At 45.3% G+C, this 18,946-nt stretch overlaps 1 protein-coding gene across 8 annotated transcripts in view; it reads left to right on the top strand.

The window, feature by feature from the left end:
• The window catches only part of ARID4B (AT-rich interaction domain 4B), a 1,373,103-nt gene that overhangs the window by 1,237,764 nt on the left and 116,393 nt on the right, over positions 1-18,946 (top strand). For all 8 annotated transcript variants that reach the window (XM_073627572.1, XM_073627571.1, XM_073627570.1 and 5 more), the window contains one exon: positions 13,152-13,358. In XM_073627572.1, the coding sequence (XP_073483673.1) occupies positions 13,152-13,358 (207 nt within the window). The remainder of the gene's footprint in view (positions 1-13,151; positions 13,359-18,946) is intronic.

The raw sequence follows: 18,946 nt of genomic DNA, 5'->3' as shown, positions 1-18,946 counted from the left end.
AAAAATTTGTCTTTTTCCCGCAACTTGTGTCACAATATAAAATATTCCATGGACTCGACATGCCTCTCAGCAAATAGCTTGGGGTGTCTACTTTCCAAAATGGGGTCATTTGGGGGGGGTTTGAACTGTCCTGGCATTTTATGCACAACATTTAGAAGCTTATGTCACACATCACCCACTCTTCTAACCACTTGAAGACAAAGCCCTTTCTGACACTTTTTGTTTACATGAAAAAATTATTTTTTTTTGCAAGAAAATTACTTTGAAACCCCAAACATTATATATTTTTTTAAAGCAAATGCCCTACAGATTAAAATGGTGGGTGTTTCATTTTTTTTTTCACACAGTATTTGCGCAGCGATTTTTCAAATGCATTTTTTTGGGAAAAAAAACACACTTTTTAAAATTTTAATGCACTAAAACACACTATATTGCCCAAATGTTTGATGAAATAAAAAAGATGATCTTAGGACGAGTACATGGATACCAAGTACATGACATGCTTTAAAATTGCGCACAAACGTGCAGTGGCGACAAACTAAATACATTTTTAAAAGCCTTTATAGGTTACCACTTTAGATTTACAGAGGAGGTCTACTGCTAAAATTACTGCCCTCGATCTGAACTTCGCGGTGATACCTCACATGCATGGTGCAATTGCTGTTGACATTTGACGCCAGACCGACGCTTGCGTTCACCTTTGCGCGAGAGCAGGGGGGGACAGGGTTGCTTTTTTTTTTCTTTATTTTTTTTTTTGCTTTTTTATCTTACTTTTTAAACTGTTCCTTTCATTTTTATTTTTTTTTTAATCATTTTTATTGTTATCTCAGGGAATGTAAATATCCCCTATGATAGCAATAGATAGTGACAGGTACTCTTTTTTGAAAAAATTGGGGTGATCAAATGCTTTCCAAATTTCCCAATGGCGCTGTTTACATCCGGCAAAATCTAAGTCATGAAATGCTCGTAGCTTCCGGTTTCTTAGGCCATAGAGATGTTTGGAGCCATTCTGGTCTCTGATCAGCTCTATGGTCAGCTGGCTGAATCACCGGCTGCATTCTCAGGTTCCCTGTTGGGACAGGAGAGCCAGAGAAAAACATGGAAGACGGTGGGGGGGCATTCCCTCCCACTGCTTGTAAAAGCAGTCTAGAGGCTAATTAGCCGCTAGGATTGCTTTTACATGAAAGCCGACCGCTGGCTGAAAAGAATGATACCTAAACCTGCAGGCATCATTCTGGTATAACCATACCAGTACGTTGCTGGTCCTTGTTGGGCATATATTGTAAACTTTTTTTTTCATGCAGCCTGTGGGCTGAACGAAAAAAATATATTGATCTGTGGGTATGCCCACCATTAGAATACCTCCCTTCATCCACCCACTTCTAATGATGGGCATACATGCACCGTTTATATATGCCGAAGCATGGGGGCATCCTCCCGCAAAAGGCAGGAGCAAATCGCTCCTCCACCGTGGGAGCAAACGCTGTTGCTGTCAAGATAAATAAATCTGCGCTGCAACTGAATGGCGTACCTGCTAAGCAAATGATGGTTAACAAAAAACAAAGTAACATTAGAGTATAACAGTAATACTTACCATACCTTCAAAGCAAATACAAAAAAAAAACATAGTAAAAAATAAAACATTTAACGCAACCTGTGCCTACCTAAAATATATATATGCCGAAGCATGGGGGGCATCCTCCCACAAAAGGCAGGAGCAAATCGCTCCTCCACCCACTGCTGCCCCCACGCTTCGGCATATATGCTGAAGTATGTAACTGTGGTGGTGAAATCACCTCCTACAGCGCTGGAGTCACGGCTTTATGTATCGTGAGAGCAAACGCTGTTGCTGTCAAGATAAATAAATCCACGCTGCAGCTGAATGGCGTACCTGAAAACAAAAAAATGGTTAAAACACAGTAAACTATAAAAAAATGACATACCTGAAAAGCAAACATGATAAAACATAACAATAAAACATTGCAGAATAGAATACAGTAAAAAAGAGCAGAAAATAGAGAGAGAGAGAGAACAATAAAACGACAACTATTTTTGTTTTTTTTATTGTATTTTTAATTTTTTTTCATAACTGTAACTTTTAAAACTGTAACGGTTCCAGGTTTGGGTCTCTCAAAATGCAATGGCATCTTGGGAGACCCTGTGAAAGTGTGTCCTGGTCTGTGCAATGCTGTACCCTACGCTAAAACTCAACTAGTGTATGGTAGCGCTCAAAACATTCACCAATGCAAAGACCAGGATTGCCAGGACAGGAGGGACAATAATACCGGGTGTCACACCTAAATCTGCGCTTTCTGCAGACACAACATTTTCTTTGGGGGGCTCGTTGGGTAGGGGTACTCTGGAGGACATAAGGAAAATGCCTCTCATGCAGCCGGCTTACTGCATTTGGTTGGGGAAGGTGAGGTGGAGCACCGTCTGGATACAGAAGGGCTCTGACGATCTCTTCCTGGAATTTAAGGAAGGATCCAGTCCATCCTGAAGCTCTGTATAGCACATGAGCATTCAGCAAAGCCAATTGAAATAAGTATACAGTCACTTTTTTGTACCAGCGTCTGGCCTTACGGCAATTAGGTACGGCGCCAACAACTGGTCGTTGAGGTCCACCCCTCCCATATTTTGGTTATATTCGTGGACACAGAGGGGTTTCTCCACAACACCAGTCGCCGTAGTAATTTGGACCGTCGTGTCTGCATGAAGGGAGGTAAGAACAAAAACATTCTTATTGTCCCTCCACTTCATAGCGAGCAAATTATTACACTGCAAGCAGGCTCTCTCCCCCAGCCTAAGACGGGAATCTACAAGCCGCTGGGGAAAGCCCCGGCGATTAGGTCGCATGGTGCCACATGTTCCAATTTGATGATCAAAAAGGTGACTAAAAAGTGGCACGCTGTAATAATTGTCCACATATAAATGGTACCCCTTTCCGAATAAGGGTGACACCAAGTCCCACACTATCTTGCCAGCGCTTCCTATGTAGTCAGGGCAGTTTGTCGGCTCTACGTGACTATCTTTGCCCTCGTAAACCATAAAACTACATGTATAGCCTGTGGCCCTGTCACAGAGCTTATACATCTTGACCCCATATCTGGCACGCTTGCTGGGAAGATACTGTTTGAATGACAAGCAGCCAGAAAATTTAATCAAGGACTCATCAACGCAGACAACTTGATGGGGAGTAAACAAGTCTGCAAAACGCTGGTTGAAGTGGTTTACGAGGGGCCGAATTTTGTAGAGCCGATCGTATTCAGGGTCTCCACGAAGATGACAGAGTTCATTGTCGTTGAAGTGCATGAACCGCAAACTCTGCTCGTATCGTGCCCTGGCCATGGAAGCAGGGAACACGGGCATATGGTAAATTTGGTCAGTGGACCAATATGACCGCAACTCACTCTTTTTATTTATGCCCATGTTGAGGGAAAGGCCCAGAAAGAGCTTAAATTCGGAGACCATAATTGGTCTCCAATCTCTGGCAAAGGAAGGACTGGGGATTAGCGGCGATGTGTTGACCAGCTTATAAATTGCTTTGGTCCACAATAGATCTATAGAGATCTTCGGTGAAAAACAGTGAATAAAAATCCAGTGGCGTAAAATCAACTGTTTCCACCTGAATTCCGGGTTGGCTAGTGAATGGGGGCAGTACGGGTGCTGCAGAAGTGGTGGGTACCCAATTCGGATTGGCAAATGCAGCGGGAAGGGCACTATGGGCACGACGGGCCTGTGTTTGTCTTCGTGGTGGCAGCGGGACACTACTAGTGCTTTCCACCTCACCAGCTTGAACTGCACTTATGGGACTCGCCACGTCACCACGTGATACTGCAGTGCTGGATGTACGACCAGGGTGTACTAGGCCGCTGGTGCTTGTCAGTTCACCAGAAGGAATAGCGGCGCTAGTACTTCTCTGCTCCACACGAGGGACCTGCGGTTCTTGCACTTCAAGGACAGAAGAAGAAGATTGGGGTCTGGTACGCCTGACCTTAGCAGGGACCACAACTCCGTCGTCAGAGCTATCTGTCATGGAGCCGCTGTCCTCTACAGGATCGTATTCTGAGCCTGAATCTGACAGATGAGTGACTTCCTCTTCACTATCTGTCATGCTCAGAAACGTGTAGGCCTCTTCACTAGTGTACCTTCGATTTGCCATTTTGGGCTCTAAATTTAGGGGTACACTAGTGAGACTCGCAGGCAAAAAAGCTCCTGACTGTCAGCGACTGTATCAAAACGCTACCAAAAAACTGTTAGCGATCGCAGGGATCAGGCCTGACTCTGCGAACGCTGCAGTTATGTGTGCTTAGTGTTTTGTAAGTGACAGTGATCGATCGATACTGCACTTGGGTGGGCTGGGCAGGGCTGGGCCGAGGGGCAAAACGCAGGTGCTAGCAGGTATCTGGGCTGATCCCGCTAACACTACGTTTTTTGGGGGGACCCTAAACTGCTGGGGAGTATAGATCTGATCGGATCAGATATCGATCCGTTCAGATACTATAGCATTAAGGGAGGTGTATGCTGCGTGCGTGGGTTTTAGCGGTACTGGCGCTAACCTGACGCTGCCTGGGGTGACGCAGACCTTATCTGACCCTAAAAACGTAAATTATATCACCGCCGGGCGATCAGGGGGTTAAACCTTTATAACGTAATAAACGGCGGGTGCCCTAAAACTATAATAAACAAACTAACCAGCGTCACCCGTAACAATTATATGGTGATCACTGGTGAAAGGGTTAACTAGGGGGCAATCAGGGGGTTAAAACCTTTAGTAGGTAGTATATGGGGGTCCCTGTTGCTATAAAACACTGACGGCGAACCTATATACTTACCTCCCTAACTAGCGTCACCTGTGTCACTAATACAGCGATCAGAAAAACGATCGCTTAGTGACACTGGCGACGGGGGGTGATCACGGGGTTAAAACTTTATTAGGGGGGTTAGGGGGGTACCCCAGACCTAAAGGGGGCTAACCCTAACTGCCCTAACACTTATAACTGTCACAAACTGACACCAATGCAATAATCAGAAAAAAAAAAAAATGCTTTTGGTGTGAGTGTGACAGGGGGTACAGGGGGGTGATCAGGGGGTGATGGGGGGGTGACAAGTGTGCCTGCATGTTCTACTGTTAGTGTAGTGTTGGTGCAAACTTACTTGGATGTCTTCTTTCCTTGGCGCCGGAACGAAAAGACAGGCTCGAGGAGAGTGACATCACTTCCTCCGCTTCTGTTTACATTACAGAAGCCGAGGAAGCCCGTCATTGGCCAGGAGCGATCACAAGGGGGGAGCCACGAATGAGTGGCCTCCCCCTCACCTTTGATCGCCCCTGACCTGAATCCGACCGCCGCAGGCACTGGGGGGGGGTCCAATCGGACCCCCCACCCGCGGGCAGGCAAGGACGTACCTGTGAGTCCTTTTGCCTGCCCGTGCCATTCTGCCGACGTACATCGTCGTGCGGCGGTCGGCAACTGGTTAAAGGACTCAATTCAGCAGATGTCTCGTTTTGCGCTCCTCTCAATCCATATGCGCATGGTACTGTGGTTAAAGAATTAGTCGGCCGAGACGCCATGCAAAAGGCTACTAGCGGCTTTTCCTTTTCACGGTGAGCATCTTTTTGGGGAAGATTTGGATAAATATATCCAAAAAATCTCAGGCGGGAAAAGCTCCTTGCTTCCGGTTAAAAGACAGGGTAAGCAGCCTTCCTTTAAAATTCCCAACGCTCCTGGGCCGAGTGCCTCTTCCCCTAAGAGGTATCGATGGCCTCAGCCACCTACCTTTAAGAAGCCTCAAGGTCAAAAAAGACCCTGGACCCAGAAACCAGCCAAGACCAATTCCAAGACTTCCTTGTGAAGGGGCGCCCCCACTCCTGCGAGTGGGGGGCAGACTGCGGTGGTTCGCAGATGCTTGGGGAAAATTGGTTCAGGACAAGTGGGTCATTTCCACCATTTCTCAGGGTTACAAAATAGAGTTTCGGGATTTTCCCCCAACTTGGTATTCGGTATCCAGGGTTCCATCAGACCCAGGGAAAAAGAGGAGCCTATTCTTGGCTTTAGAACAACTGGAACGACAGAAAGTAATCATCAAGGTTCTGCAAAAGGAAAGATTCAAGGGGTTCTACTCAAACCTATTTACAGTGCCAAAGCCAAACGGAGAGGTAAGGCCCATCTTGGACCTCAAATCCCTCAATTCCTTTTTAAAAGTCCGAACCTTCCGCATGGCGTCGGTTCGTTCAGTAATGACTTCCTTGAGAAAAGGAGACGTTTTTAGCGTCCATAGACATCAAGGACGCATACCTGCACGTACCGATCTTTGGCTCACATCAAAGATTCCTGCGGTTTGCAGTAGAGGGGTATCATTTCCAGTTTGTGGCACTTCCATTTGGTCTAGCCACTGCCCCTCGGGTCTTCACAAAGGTTCTGGCCCCAGTGTTGGCTTTCCTAAGGTCCCAAAAAATGGCAGTGGTAGGATACCTGGACGATCTTTTGCTGAGGGATCAAGCTTACTCCGCCTTAGTAGGAAACATTGCAACTACGGTCCGTTTCCTAAGGTTGCTAGGCTGGATTCTAAATATGGACAAATCGGCCCTTCGTCCAGCTCAGGCCTTAACATATCTAGGTCTGATCTTGGACACAACTCAAGAAAAGGTATTTCTACCTCCCTTAAGAGTCAGTTCTATAATGGAGCTTGTTCGGAAGGTCAAGGGGACAGAGGGTCCTTCGATCCGTCTATGCATGAGGCTTTTGGGCAAGATGGCGTCATCTTTCAGCACGGTTCCCTATGTGCAGTTTCACTCCAGGGTGTTCCAAAGACCTATCCTGGAAGCATGGGACAGGTCGATTCAATCCTTGGATCAACCCATGTATCTATCCCTACAGGTAAAAAGGGAACTTTCTTGGTGGTCAAAGACCAGCAACTTGAACACCGGGAAATCTTTTCCACCATTAACCTGGAAAGTAGTAACTACGGACGCCAGTCGTCTGGGCTGGGGAGCAGTCCTGGAGGAGGCTTCCGTTCAGGGATTGTGGTCTCAGGTAGAGAAGGCCTTACCCATCAATCTGCTAGAAATTTGTGAGGCTCGCTTAGCTCTCCTATTTTGGACATCCAGACTGCAGGGGTTCCCTGTCCGAATCCAATCCGACAACTCCACGGTGGTGGCATACATCAACCACCAAGGGAGCACCCGGAGCTGGGCGGCCCAAAGGGAAGTAGATCACGTTTTAACTTGGGCAGAGAGACATGTACCGTTTCTGTTGGCAGTGTTCATTACAGGGGTGGACAATTGGCAAGCAGATTATCTAAGTCACCCGCAGTTACTTCCAGGAGAGTGGTCTTTTCATCCCGAAGTTTTCCTTCAGATTTGCCAGCATTGGGGGGTTCCAGATGTGGATCTTCTGGCATCCAGATTCAATGCCAAGCTAGACAGGTTTGTGTCCAGGACCAGGGATCCACGTGCTATCGGAACGGATGCATTGGTAGTTCCCTGGGACAGGTATTCCCTGATTTATGCATTCCCTCCGATCCAGTTGCTGCCGCACTTGTTGCGCAGGATACAGAGGGAGCAGAATACAGTGATCCTGGTGGCCCCGAAGTGGCCCAGGAGGTCCTGGTATTCAGAGATGGTGAGGATGGCAGTGGAGGACCCGCTGTGTCTCCCAGACTGTCCAGGTCTGTTATCTCAAGGCCCCATATACCATCCTTCTTTACGGTCGCTGAATTTGATGGCATGGCTGTTGGGACCACGGTACTAAGGGACCGTGGTATCAGGGGTTCAGTCTTATCCACTCTGATTAATGCTGGAAAGCCAATTTCTAGAAGAATCTACTATAAGGTATGGAAATCGTATATTTCCTGGTGCGAGAAGAAGAAATGGCATCCTCACAGGTATGCGATTGGGAGGATTCCTGCCTTTCTTCAATCAGGAATTGATTTAGGCTTATCTTTAGGAACCATTAAAGGACAAATTTCGGCCTTATCAGTTTTTTTCCAGAGGCCAATTGCATCCCATTCTTTGGTGCGAACCTTTGTCAAGGGGGTACTGCACTTAAAACCGCCGGTTAAGCTTCCCTTAAACCCTTGGGACTTGAACTATCAGCTCTTCAGGTTCAGCCCTTTGAACCTACTATATTCCTTTAATCCTGTTGACCAGGAAATAGTTTTTTCTGGTAACCATAACTTTGGCTAGAAGGGTGTCTGAATTAGCCGCCCTTTCATGTAAAGAACCATTTCTATTTTTACACAGGACAAGGTGGTGATGCACCCCCGTCCAGATTTTTTACCTAAGGTGGTTTCCAGGTTTCATTTAAATCAGGATATCCTTTTACCCTCCTTTTTCCAAATCCTAGGTCTAAAGAGGAAAAGTCGCTTCACTCACTGGATGTGGTGAGAGCAGTCAAGGTTTACTTAAACATGTCAGCTCCTTTTCCAAAGACTGACTCCCTTTTTGTCCTGCCAGATGGTCCTAAGAGGGGACAGGCAGCAACTAGTTCAACTATTTCTAGGTGGATTCGCCAGCTCATTATCCAGGCTTATGAGTTAAAACGCAGGGTTCCACCTCAATATTTCAAAGCTCACTCTACTAGAGCAGTTACTACATCATGGGCAGTGCACCAGCAGGTGTCTATGACTCAGGTTTGCAAAGCGGCCGCTTGGTTTTCAGTTCATACGTTCACCAGGTTTTACCAGCTGGACGTTAGATCTCAAAGGGAGACTGTTTTTGGCCACAGCGTGCTGCAGGCCGCTTTATAAATCCTGGGCTGGAAGGGGATCTAGGAATACTGTGTTCCCTCTCCTCAAATGCATTGCTTTAGGACATCTCAGTCATTACTATGGTGCTCTGTGCCCCGTGATGTACGATAAAGAAAAATGGATTTTTAAAACAGCTTACCTGTAAAATCCTTTTCTTGGAGTACATCACAGGACACAGAGGTCCCTCCCCTCTTTTCTGGGATCTTCATTGCTTGCTACAAAACTAAAGGTATTTCCTGTATGGGAGGGGTTATATGGGAGGAACCTTCTTACTATTGGTTGCCAGTGTCCAATCACCTAAAGGTAGCATATAACCCAGATAGTCATTACTATGGTGCTCTGTGTCCCGTGATGTACTCCAAGAAAAGGATTTTACAGGTAAGCTGTTTTAAAAATCCATTTTTTTAAACAAAAACAAAAAAAACAACATCTCAGTATCACTTTAACAAGCTCAGGTTTCGAGGCATAAAATCTACAGTACATGTTTGACAGCTGAATCTAGACAAAAGGTAAAGCTAAAAAGCTAATACATTTTATCTAAAAATAATAAAAATAAAATAATACAATTCATAAATACATATATAAATATTTCAATATCTGCAGGTATAATGAGACATTGATTGATATTGTTAAAGTGTTACTAAACCCAGTAATATGAAAATAGTTCCTCTGACACCCCCCCCCCCCCCCCCCCCCCACAATGCCCACAGCTTTTAAATCTCCTTTCTACATTAAAATACTGCCACTATATACCTTTTGTGCTGATCTGTATACCACGGTCACATAATAAACTGCACAGTTTTCCAGTGCTGAGATTTCAGGTAGGAGATTTCCACTACAGCCTGTATACACGCCAACATGTGTGATGTCAATATCATGTGACCTGAACAGTTCAACTGAAACAAGAAATGTTCTCTATAGCAATAGAGACTAAACTGAGCATGTGCAGGACGGCTACCCTCATTGTATTATATGGCCTTGCCAAGATAGACAGTGCAGGAGGGAAGGATCTGTCAATATAGTGTCAAAGAGCCTTTTTACACAATGCAGAGGATTAATCCCTTAAGTTCCACAGTGAGTATAACAAGCATGCTATTCTGCATATACAGACTGATTTTACTGTTGTGGGTTTGGTAACACTTTTAACTCTTTTAAAGGCAGAGACTGTATACTACTGATCTATGGGGGCCACATAGGGCTTATCAGTATAATTTAGCAGTATTTAACCTGTTCCTGCCTGGCCTATAGCAGATTGATGGCTGGACGGGACTCTTCTCCTTCTTGGTGGACGTCATATGATGTCCTCCCAGTCATGGCATGCAGCGCGGCAATCAATAGTGAGCCGTGTCCCTTGGACACAACACATCACTGATCAGGGTAAAGAGCTAATGAAATTGTCTCTTTACCACGTGATTGGCTGTGTCCAATCACAAATGTAAACAAACAGTGGTAACCAATCCTGTGTGAGGAGGAGAACCCGGGAACAGTGAGTTACCACTTAACCCCTTCTGTACTGTGCATCACACTGCCCTGATTTCCCTGGATTAAGGAGTAACAGTCAGTGCAGGCCATCAGTGTAGTTGTCAGTGCAGGCCATCAGTAAACCTGGCAGGGCAGCCATCACTGTACCTGTCAGCACATCCATCAGTGCAGCCAATCAGTGCACCTGTCGGCACATCAATCAGTGTACCCATCAGCGCAGCCCATCAGTGTACCTTTTGGTGCATCCATCAGTGTACCCATTAGGCATCCATTCGTGCAGCTTATCAGTGTACCCGTCGGCACATCCATCAGTGCAGCCCATCACTGTACCTGTCAGCGCATTCATCAGTGCAGCCCATCAGTGTACCTGTCAGCACATCTATCAAAGCGGCCTATCAGTGTACCTGTCAGCGCATCCATCAGTGCAGCATATCAGTGTACCTGTCAGCGCATCCATAAGTGCACCTGTCATCAGTGCTGCCTATCGGTGTCCCCGTCACAGAGCTGCCATTACAGCCATCCATCAGCAGTTTACCCGTTGAAAGAATACTGTAAAGAGCCCCCTTAAATATATTATTGCTTTGGGTTATTACTCCTTTAAATATATTATTGCTCTGAAGTTAGAAGTAGGAGAGATGTTTCTATCAAGAAAAAGAAAGTCTTGTGTTAGTTTTGTGTTAACCGCAAAACTAACATCTGGGTTAAAGTGATGTGATAGCCTGTGTATTGTTATAAAAGCTGTTATAAAAACTGTCTGAACATTGACAGGCGAGAAATGCTATGAATAACTGTTTTTACACGGGGAGGTGTTTAGCCTGGCTTGGATTGATAATAACACATGGTTGGGCTATATCTTGATGTATACTATAAATATGCGGTACCCGGACCAATAAATTGAACAGTGTGTAGATCTAATCTCTGTTGGGTCATTATTATATTTACATTGTTCCCCGGGCAGAATCTGGGTGTGGCGGAATAGAGGAATGCTGGCAAATAAGGTACGATATTGTAGACAGTATTATTGTAGACAGTAATAAAGTGATAGCTAGGAATAGAGTTATGGAACAGAGGAGTATCCTATCACCCGTCATACAACCGCAATCGCCAGAGCCGCCATGTCCAAAAAATATTATACTAGTGAGGCGGAATTTCAAATCCTCAGTATGACGGATGAGAGCAGCAGGGAGCTCTTACTGTCCTATTCTGCTTCGGAATATGAACCTGTCGAAAGTAGTTGATCGGTGACCAATTCAGAAGAGGAAACCGTCCCTCCTAAAACAATAAGACGCTCTGAAGACCAGGCAACCACCAGCAGTGCCATACACCCCAATGGTGAACTGGCAAGCACCAGCAGTGCTAGACACCAGGATGAAAAGCCCAGTACCAGCCCCGGAATATCACACTAGACCCCAAGAATCAGGGCACAAACATCTTCCAGATACCCTGGCAAACCCATTATGGCTACCTTCCAGCTCAGGATCAGCTACAATTCTCCCTTTCACCGCACAGCCAGGTGTGCAGGCCAACAACTGAAACATTTTTCAGAAATTGATTTTTGAAAATTTTTTTTTCCATGACAATTTACTTTATTTTTTTTTGGACCAGACTAACCTTTTTGCCCAGCATTGTATCACAAACAACCCTAATTCATTCTGTGCCCATCCATTTGAATTGAGATGTCTCACAGTACAATTTTTAATGGGGCTTACAAAAAATGGAAATCAAGCAATACATTCCCAGTAAAAGGGCCAGGTATGGATTGAAGCTCCACAAGCACTATGAAAGAGCCACAGGCTGTGTGCATGCCTTCTGCATGTACAAAAGTAAAGACTCCAGGCTCCAGCCCCCTGAGTGCCCAACCTACATCAGCACAAGTGGAAAAACTGTCCAGGACCTGGCATTTCCACTGTTCAAAAAGCGTATCACATACCTGGATAAATACAATACAAGCCTGCCCTTTTTCCGCCATCTGTACTTTAAGAAAACCTGCAGTACCACCCAAACAAACAAAAAAGGCTTCCCACAAAGTCTGCTGACCACAAGGCTACAAAGGAGGAATGAGGAAGTGTTGGTCATGAAGTAGAGAGATAAGAGACGTGTACATCCTGTCCAGCATCCACAATGACACCTCAATGGAAATTCATGGACGGCGCGCTTATCCAAAAGCCTGAGTGTAACCATGATTATGATCAACAAGAAAGTCCATCTTCTGGTATAAAAAAGTTGCAATTTACCTTTTCTATTTGGCCATTTATAATACTTATGTCACCTATCAAAAGTCAATGGAAAGACCCACCACCTTCCACAAATTTATAGAAGAAATTGTCACTGCCCTGATCTACCAGTAAGGATCTCCATCAGAAAGCATTCGCTGTGATTGTGTGAGCAAACTTCATGAGCAACATTTTCCAGAGAACATTCCACCAACAGAAACAGGAAGAAGACGCTCCCCAAAAAAATGATATAAAGTTTGGGTACAGTGTTGCATGACTAAGTAATTGTCATTAAAAGTGTAAGAGCGCTGGAAATTGGCCTGGGCAGGAAGGGGGGGGGGGTAAAAGTGGCGGGACTTCAGGAGCGAGTGGTTAATTGGCTTTTTAGTTAGAGGTCACCATTACAAAGAAATCACCTCACTACCCAATACCAAATGTGCCTTGAAAATTTTAAACAATGGAAAATCTAAAACATTTTTTGTCCATATACTATTGAACAAGTTATTTAGTGTCTAAGCTAGGACAGAACAATTTTATGAGATAAATCTGTTAGGGTTTATATGGGAAAGTGCAATTACTTCTACCAGTCATTCAGCTTTGCCTACTTATACTATTCCAGGCTACCATCACTCTGCCAACTTTACTTTGTATGAAAAGTACTAAGGAATGTTGCATCTGCGATCTGCTAACACATTTTTATTCTTTTAGTTAATACCAGTGATAGTGAAGATCTATCTGGTGGTGAAAGCCTTGCAAAGGTTCAGTCCTCAAAAGCATTTCCTGAAGTAGCACCAAGGAAAACATCATCTGGAATGTCTCCTCCAGGAAAATATGTGGAAAACAAAGACCCAGAAATGTGTCAAAAGGAATACAGTGATCATTTACCTAAAGTATACAAATGGAGTTTTCATTTATGTGAGTTTTTTTTTCTTCATTTTCTGTTTATTTTTATTTGGTTTATGCCAGGTCATTTGAGATGTTTTGAGTTCTTGGCTAAGCATTGTAGCATTTACTATTTTCACAGGCAGACAACCTAAACTCATTTGAAAATATACTGTCTAACCTGGTAAAGATTGTGCAGAAGTGCTCATTGGTGCATAAGGTCTATACTAGCAAAAGTATAACCGTTAGTTGAACATAAGTACAGTGTGCATGACGGTGCAGTAACATCATATATAAAACTCCCTGTCAATGCAATGGTGGCAAGTGCAGAAGGGTGCAATTGCAAAGTGGCAGTGGGTGCAAAGGGGCAGTGGCGTCAGGTACAGAAGTGTGCATTGGTGCAGTAGTGGTGAGTGCAGAAGGTCATGTTGGTGAAATAGCAGGAAGCGCAGAAGTGTGTGTTGTTGCAGTGCCAGTAAGAGTAGGTGCAGCGGTGAGCTGATTTAGTGGCGACGGTGGATAAGGGCAAGGGGGTAGTGGTGAATAAGGTTGTACGCATAACTGCAGAATGCTGCCTCCAGCCCCACAACTGCAATGCCAGGAGTCCCTCCTAAGCAGGTAATGAGGTTCAGGTTTCTACTGCCATGAGTTCGTGGGCAAATTGCTGGGATTTGTGGATTTAAGATTTTTGGCCAGAAACTTTGCAGGTTCCTGCAAGAAATATGGAACAACCTATAATTCAGTGCATAGCCTTTACCTCTGGTCAGCTGAGTCATAAGGGCCAATAATTTAAAGTAATGGATAACCCAGACCCCTTTTCTATACAAGTTTTGGCCATATTGTCAATGTGTGATTGGTGTTTAGGTAAAGTCTGGCAAGTCTGTGTAGGGAGAAATACTTTTTTTTCCTCATGGAAGTACCTGGATTCCTGTGCCTGTTAGCACTACAAATGGCCAGAGTTGAGTAACAAGATTCCCCCCTCCCCCTTCCCCTATTGACTTCATTGGGTTTCATCGCAAAGTTTGCACACTTTGAACTTCAAGCAACAATCATGAACCGAACCCATGCAGATTCACTCATCCCTATAGCTGAGCCTCCAACCTCTCCATCATTCCCCTACCTAACTGTCACTCTCCTCCACTCTCCCTGTGACCTCCACAGGCCACAGAGCAGGGCTATCTTAATGCATGGGGTCTCCATGATAATCTTGCATTAGGCTCTGCCACTATAGGCTGACAGGAAATGTGACAGCGGAGTCACTCACTACTCCTGTCAGCGAGGAGAAGCACAGCAGTGCCGCCCATGCTTGAAAAATACAGCCAGGCAGGGGAAGGCAGCCACTGTTTTTGTAGCATTCTAGTAAAGCTTCGACAGCTAACTGTCTTTAAACACTGAACTACAGAGCTGGAGCAGGCAGTAATGGGCAGAGCTGAGCATCGGGAAAACCACTTCCTAAGTCCCAATCTGCCTCGCCCCCCTTCCATTCAGGCATTTTTACTCGGTGGTGCAGGTGCCAAATACTGATCTGTCAGTAAGCTTTGGTTTTACAAAAGGCTATGCATGTACACTATATTGCCAAAAGTATTGGGACACCTGCCTTTACACGCACATGAACTTTAATGGCATACCATTCTTTGTCCATAGGGTTCAATATTGAGTTGGCCCACCCTTTGTAGCTATAACAGCTTATAACAACTCTTCTGGGAAGGCTGTCCACAAGGTTTTGGAGTGTGTCTTTGGAAATGTTTGATCATTCTTCCAGAAGCGCATTTGTGAGGTCAGGCACTGATGTTGGGTGAGAAGGCCTGGCTCACAGTCTCTGCTCTAATTCATCCCAAAGGTGTTCTATCGGGTTGAGGTCAGGAATCTGTGCAGGCCAGTCAAGTTTCTCCACCCCAAACTCAATCATCCATGTCTTTATGGACTTTGATTTGTGCACTTTTGCGCAGTCATGTTGGAACAGGAAGGGGCCATCTCCAATCTGTTCTCACAAAGCTGGTAGCATGAAATTGTTCAAAATGTCTTGGTACGCTGAAGCCTTAAGAGTTCCCTTCACCTGTAACTAACACTGTTTTTTCAATTTATAGACATACCTTTTGCTTGCTGATTCCAATCTGATTCCATGTGTATTGGAGTTCTAAGATTGTGAATTATTCTTTGCATTTTGTATTGCTATTTTTTTGTATGTATCACGCATGCTGCATATTTACCCCATGTACCACAGATCCCTTTAAAGATCTATACTACTAATAAACACTTTATCATACAATTACTTACATCTTCCATACTCTTTGTGACCTGTGAGTAGGTGTTCCCTTTAAAGTCCCGTAAGAGGATCAATTTCCATGTAGCTTCACCTGTAACTAAGGGGCCTAGCCCAACCCCTGAAAAACAACCCCACACCATATTTTCCCCTCCACCAAAAGATTGGAGCAGTGCACAAAGCAAGGTCCATAAAGGCATGGATGAGTGAATTTGGAGTGGAGGAACTTGACTGGCAAAACTTTGTAAAAAACATAATTTTTAAATGAGCAGTGATTTACTGATGCTTAAAGTGAAAACATGTTTGCCTGTAAAGTGGCACACCTTTTTGTGTTTAGAATCTGCTGCAGCAATAATAACATATATAAAACCAAAGAAATCACATTTTACCTGCAAGCTTTCTTTTTTTTGTAAACGGCTTGGGGAGCTAGCCTGTATGATGAGGCCACAATTTAGTGCACTTGGAACAAGATTAGAGATTTTTTTGGCTAAACTCTGGTGTCTTTCACAGACTTTGGATAGAAGTAACAGGGGTGGAAAAATTGGGCTTTGGGTGTCGGTGGTGCCTTCACACCGTAACCCTATAGAGGTACTCTTGATAAAAAGCAAGAATTGGCCTTGCTGTCAAAAATTGAAGTTATATGCACCCGTCAAACAGGTGCCAAAAAATTGAGTGTTAATTATGCCCATACACCGAAAAAAAAAATTTCCTGATAAAATCAACACCCACAAAACTAGGTAGCCTAGACAGTCTTTTAGAGATTCCAGATCCAGAAAGCACTTAATCAGCGACATTGGGGGTTGATAGCTGCTGCTAATCCAGGACTGATTTATTTTGATAAATGCCAGCCAGTCCACAGAGTCTGTGGACAGAGGCGCTCACTTATCTGTCACAAAACCTCCGGCAGCACTGAATGTCCATTCGGAAAGCACGCTGGATACAGGGCAGCCCAGCAGCTCAATTGCATACCGGGCAAGTTCTGGCCAGTGATCTATTCTCATGACCCAGAAACCCAGTGGATAGTCTACTGGAAAGCTCTGTTTTTTCCCCTAGATATTCTCCCACCATCTGATGCAGATTCTACCGATGGAATGTAGAAGCTGACAGTCCTGGGTGCTGAGGACTAAATACATTTTTGAAAAGCATCTATGAGGCAGCCCACTTCTTCATCGCTCCTCTCCTGACCAACAGAAGCCTCAAAACTATGTTTTCCACGAGACTGTAACCTACCAGAGTCTGGAAAGGCGTTACATAAACTCCTATTTAAGGTCTCCTCAGAAGATTTCATCTTCTGCTCCCTCTGTGGGGACAGGATGAGTTCCGAGACTTCCCCTTGTAGCAGTGGTCAAGGAGGTTACCAACCAATAGTGATCCTTCTCTTTGAAGCCACGTATTCTCGGGTCCTTTTGCAGGCTTTGAGGGAGGCCATGCACCGCAAGCTTGCAAGGGCATGAGAAGGCAGACTCCTTGGGTCACTGAGGATTACAGTATCTGGAACTGCCTCCTCCCAGCCACGTATTACTCCCAAGGGTTCTGGGGATGGAAAACAATCTGTTAAGGGTTGATGTATGTCTTCCCCTGCTTCAATGCCTCCAAAACTGCCATAATCCTCTTCCTCCTCCTCCTCCCTCTCCCCTTGTGTGTTGTTTGGCGTTGCTAGAATGGTGTCCGCATAAAGCGGGCCTTAAAAGGAAAAGAAGTCCTCCTCTTTCTCCCACTGCTCTGCCTCGAGTGCCCTGTCCATAATGCCATGCAGCATCTGCTCCAGCAGGAGCACAACAGGGATTGTGTCACTGATGCATGGATTGTCACGGCTCACCATCATTGTCGCCTCCTCAAATGGTGACAGTACAGTGCATGCATCCTTTATCAGCAGTCATTGGCGTGGCGAAAAAAAGCAGAGCCAGCCTAAGCCTGTTGTTGTACCATACTCATGCAGGTACTCGTTGACGGCCCTCTGCTTCATGTGTCAAAGTCGAGTTCCACCTTGTAGGCATGTCTCAATTCAGGCGGTTTATGGGCAGGTGGAATTCCTGCTGAATTTCAGCCAACCGAGGACTGGCTGTATATGACCGCCTGAAATGGCTACAGAGACTTCTGGTCTGCTTTTAGCAGATCTTCCAACCCAGGATACCTGCTTAAGAAATGCTGCACCACAAAATTGAGGACATATGTCAGGCATAGCACATGTGTCAACTTCCCCTCTCGAAGGGTGGATAGGAGGTTTGTGCCATTATCACACACCACCATTCCTGACTCCAGCTGGTGTGGCGGGAACCATCTCTGAGCCTGCCCCTGCAGAGCTGCAAGAATCTCTGCTCCAGTGTGGCTCCTGTCCCCTACACAGACCAGCTGAAGCAATGCATGACACCTTTTAGCCTGACTTATGAAATAGCCCCTTGAATGCTTAGGGGTACTGGTGGTTCATAGGACAATTCAGCAGAGGAAGGCATGGAGGAGGGGGTGGAGCTGACAAATCTTGCATCATCACCACTAGCTGTATGAAGACGTGGTGACACAACAAGCTCCAGCACTGAGTCTTGTCCTGCATCCTTCTGAGTTGCAAGCAGAGTTACCCAGTGTGCTGTGAATGAAATATAGCATCCCTGACCATGCTTGCTGGACCATGTGTCAGCAGTAAAGTGGACCTTGCAGCTGACTGCTTTTTCCAACGATGCTACACCATTGCCTTCCATGTGATGGTACAGAGCTGGAATGGCCTTTACATGCAAAGAAATAGTGACTGGGAACCTGCCATTGTGGTACAGCACATTCTGCAAAATGACAGAATGGGGCAGAATCCAACAGACGGAAAGGCAGGAGTTGTAAAGCCAGCAGCTTTGACAAGTCTGAATTTAGATGCTGGGCATTTGGGTGACACTGACTGTATTTTTTTTCGCTGCAGCAGATGGGGCAGAGAAATTTGCTTGCTATAGCTACTGGCAGACCTGCTGCAGGGACCTGTGACGCCCTTCGCTATACCGTCATCCCTTTCAGTGGAGGCTGCTGAGAGGTCATGAGGTATAGCGGGGGTAGACTGTAAAGGTGAGGAGTGAGGAGGAGCAGAATTGCCCCCCTTTTGTGTGGGTTTCAGGTGCTCTTGCCAACAGGCTGAGTGGTGGGAGTTTAAATGCCTTGTCAAGCATGTGGTAACCAAATGGCTGGTGTTTTTGCCACGCTTGATCTGCTTGAGGCAAAGTTTGCAAATTGCAACAGTATAATCAGCTACACATGTGCTAAAAAAGGCCCAGACAGCTGAGCTGTAGGAAGTGGACCGGGAGAAAACAGCTCCACAATCTGGTGGAATAGGGTGGCTGCTCTCTATTCTTCCATGATGGCTGCCTTGTTGGGGTTGTGC

The sequence above is a fragment of the Aquarana catesbeiana genome, linkage group LG04 (assembly GCF_042186555.1).
Source record: "Aquarana catesbeiana isolate 2022-GZ linkage group LG04, ASM4218655v1, whole genome shotgun sequence".
NCBI lineage: Eukaryota > Metazoa > Chordata > Amphibia > Anura > Ranidae > Aquarana > Aquarana catesbeiana.
This window is presented reverse-complemented; position numbering and strand designations above follow the sequence as displayed.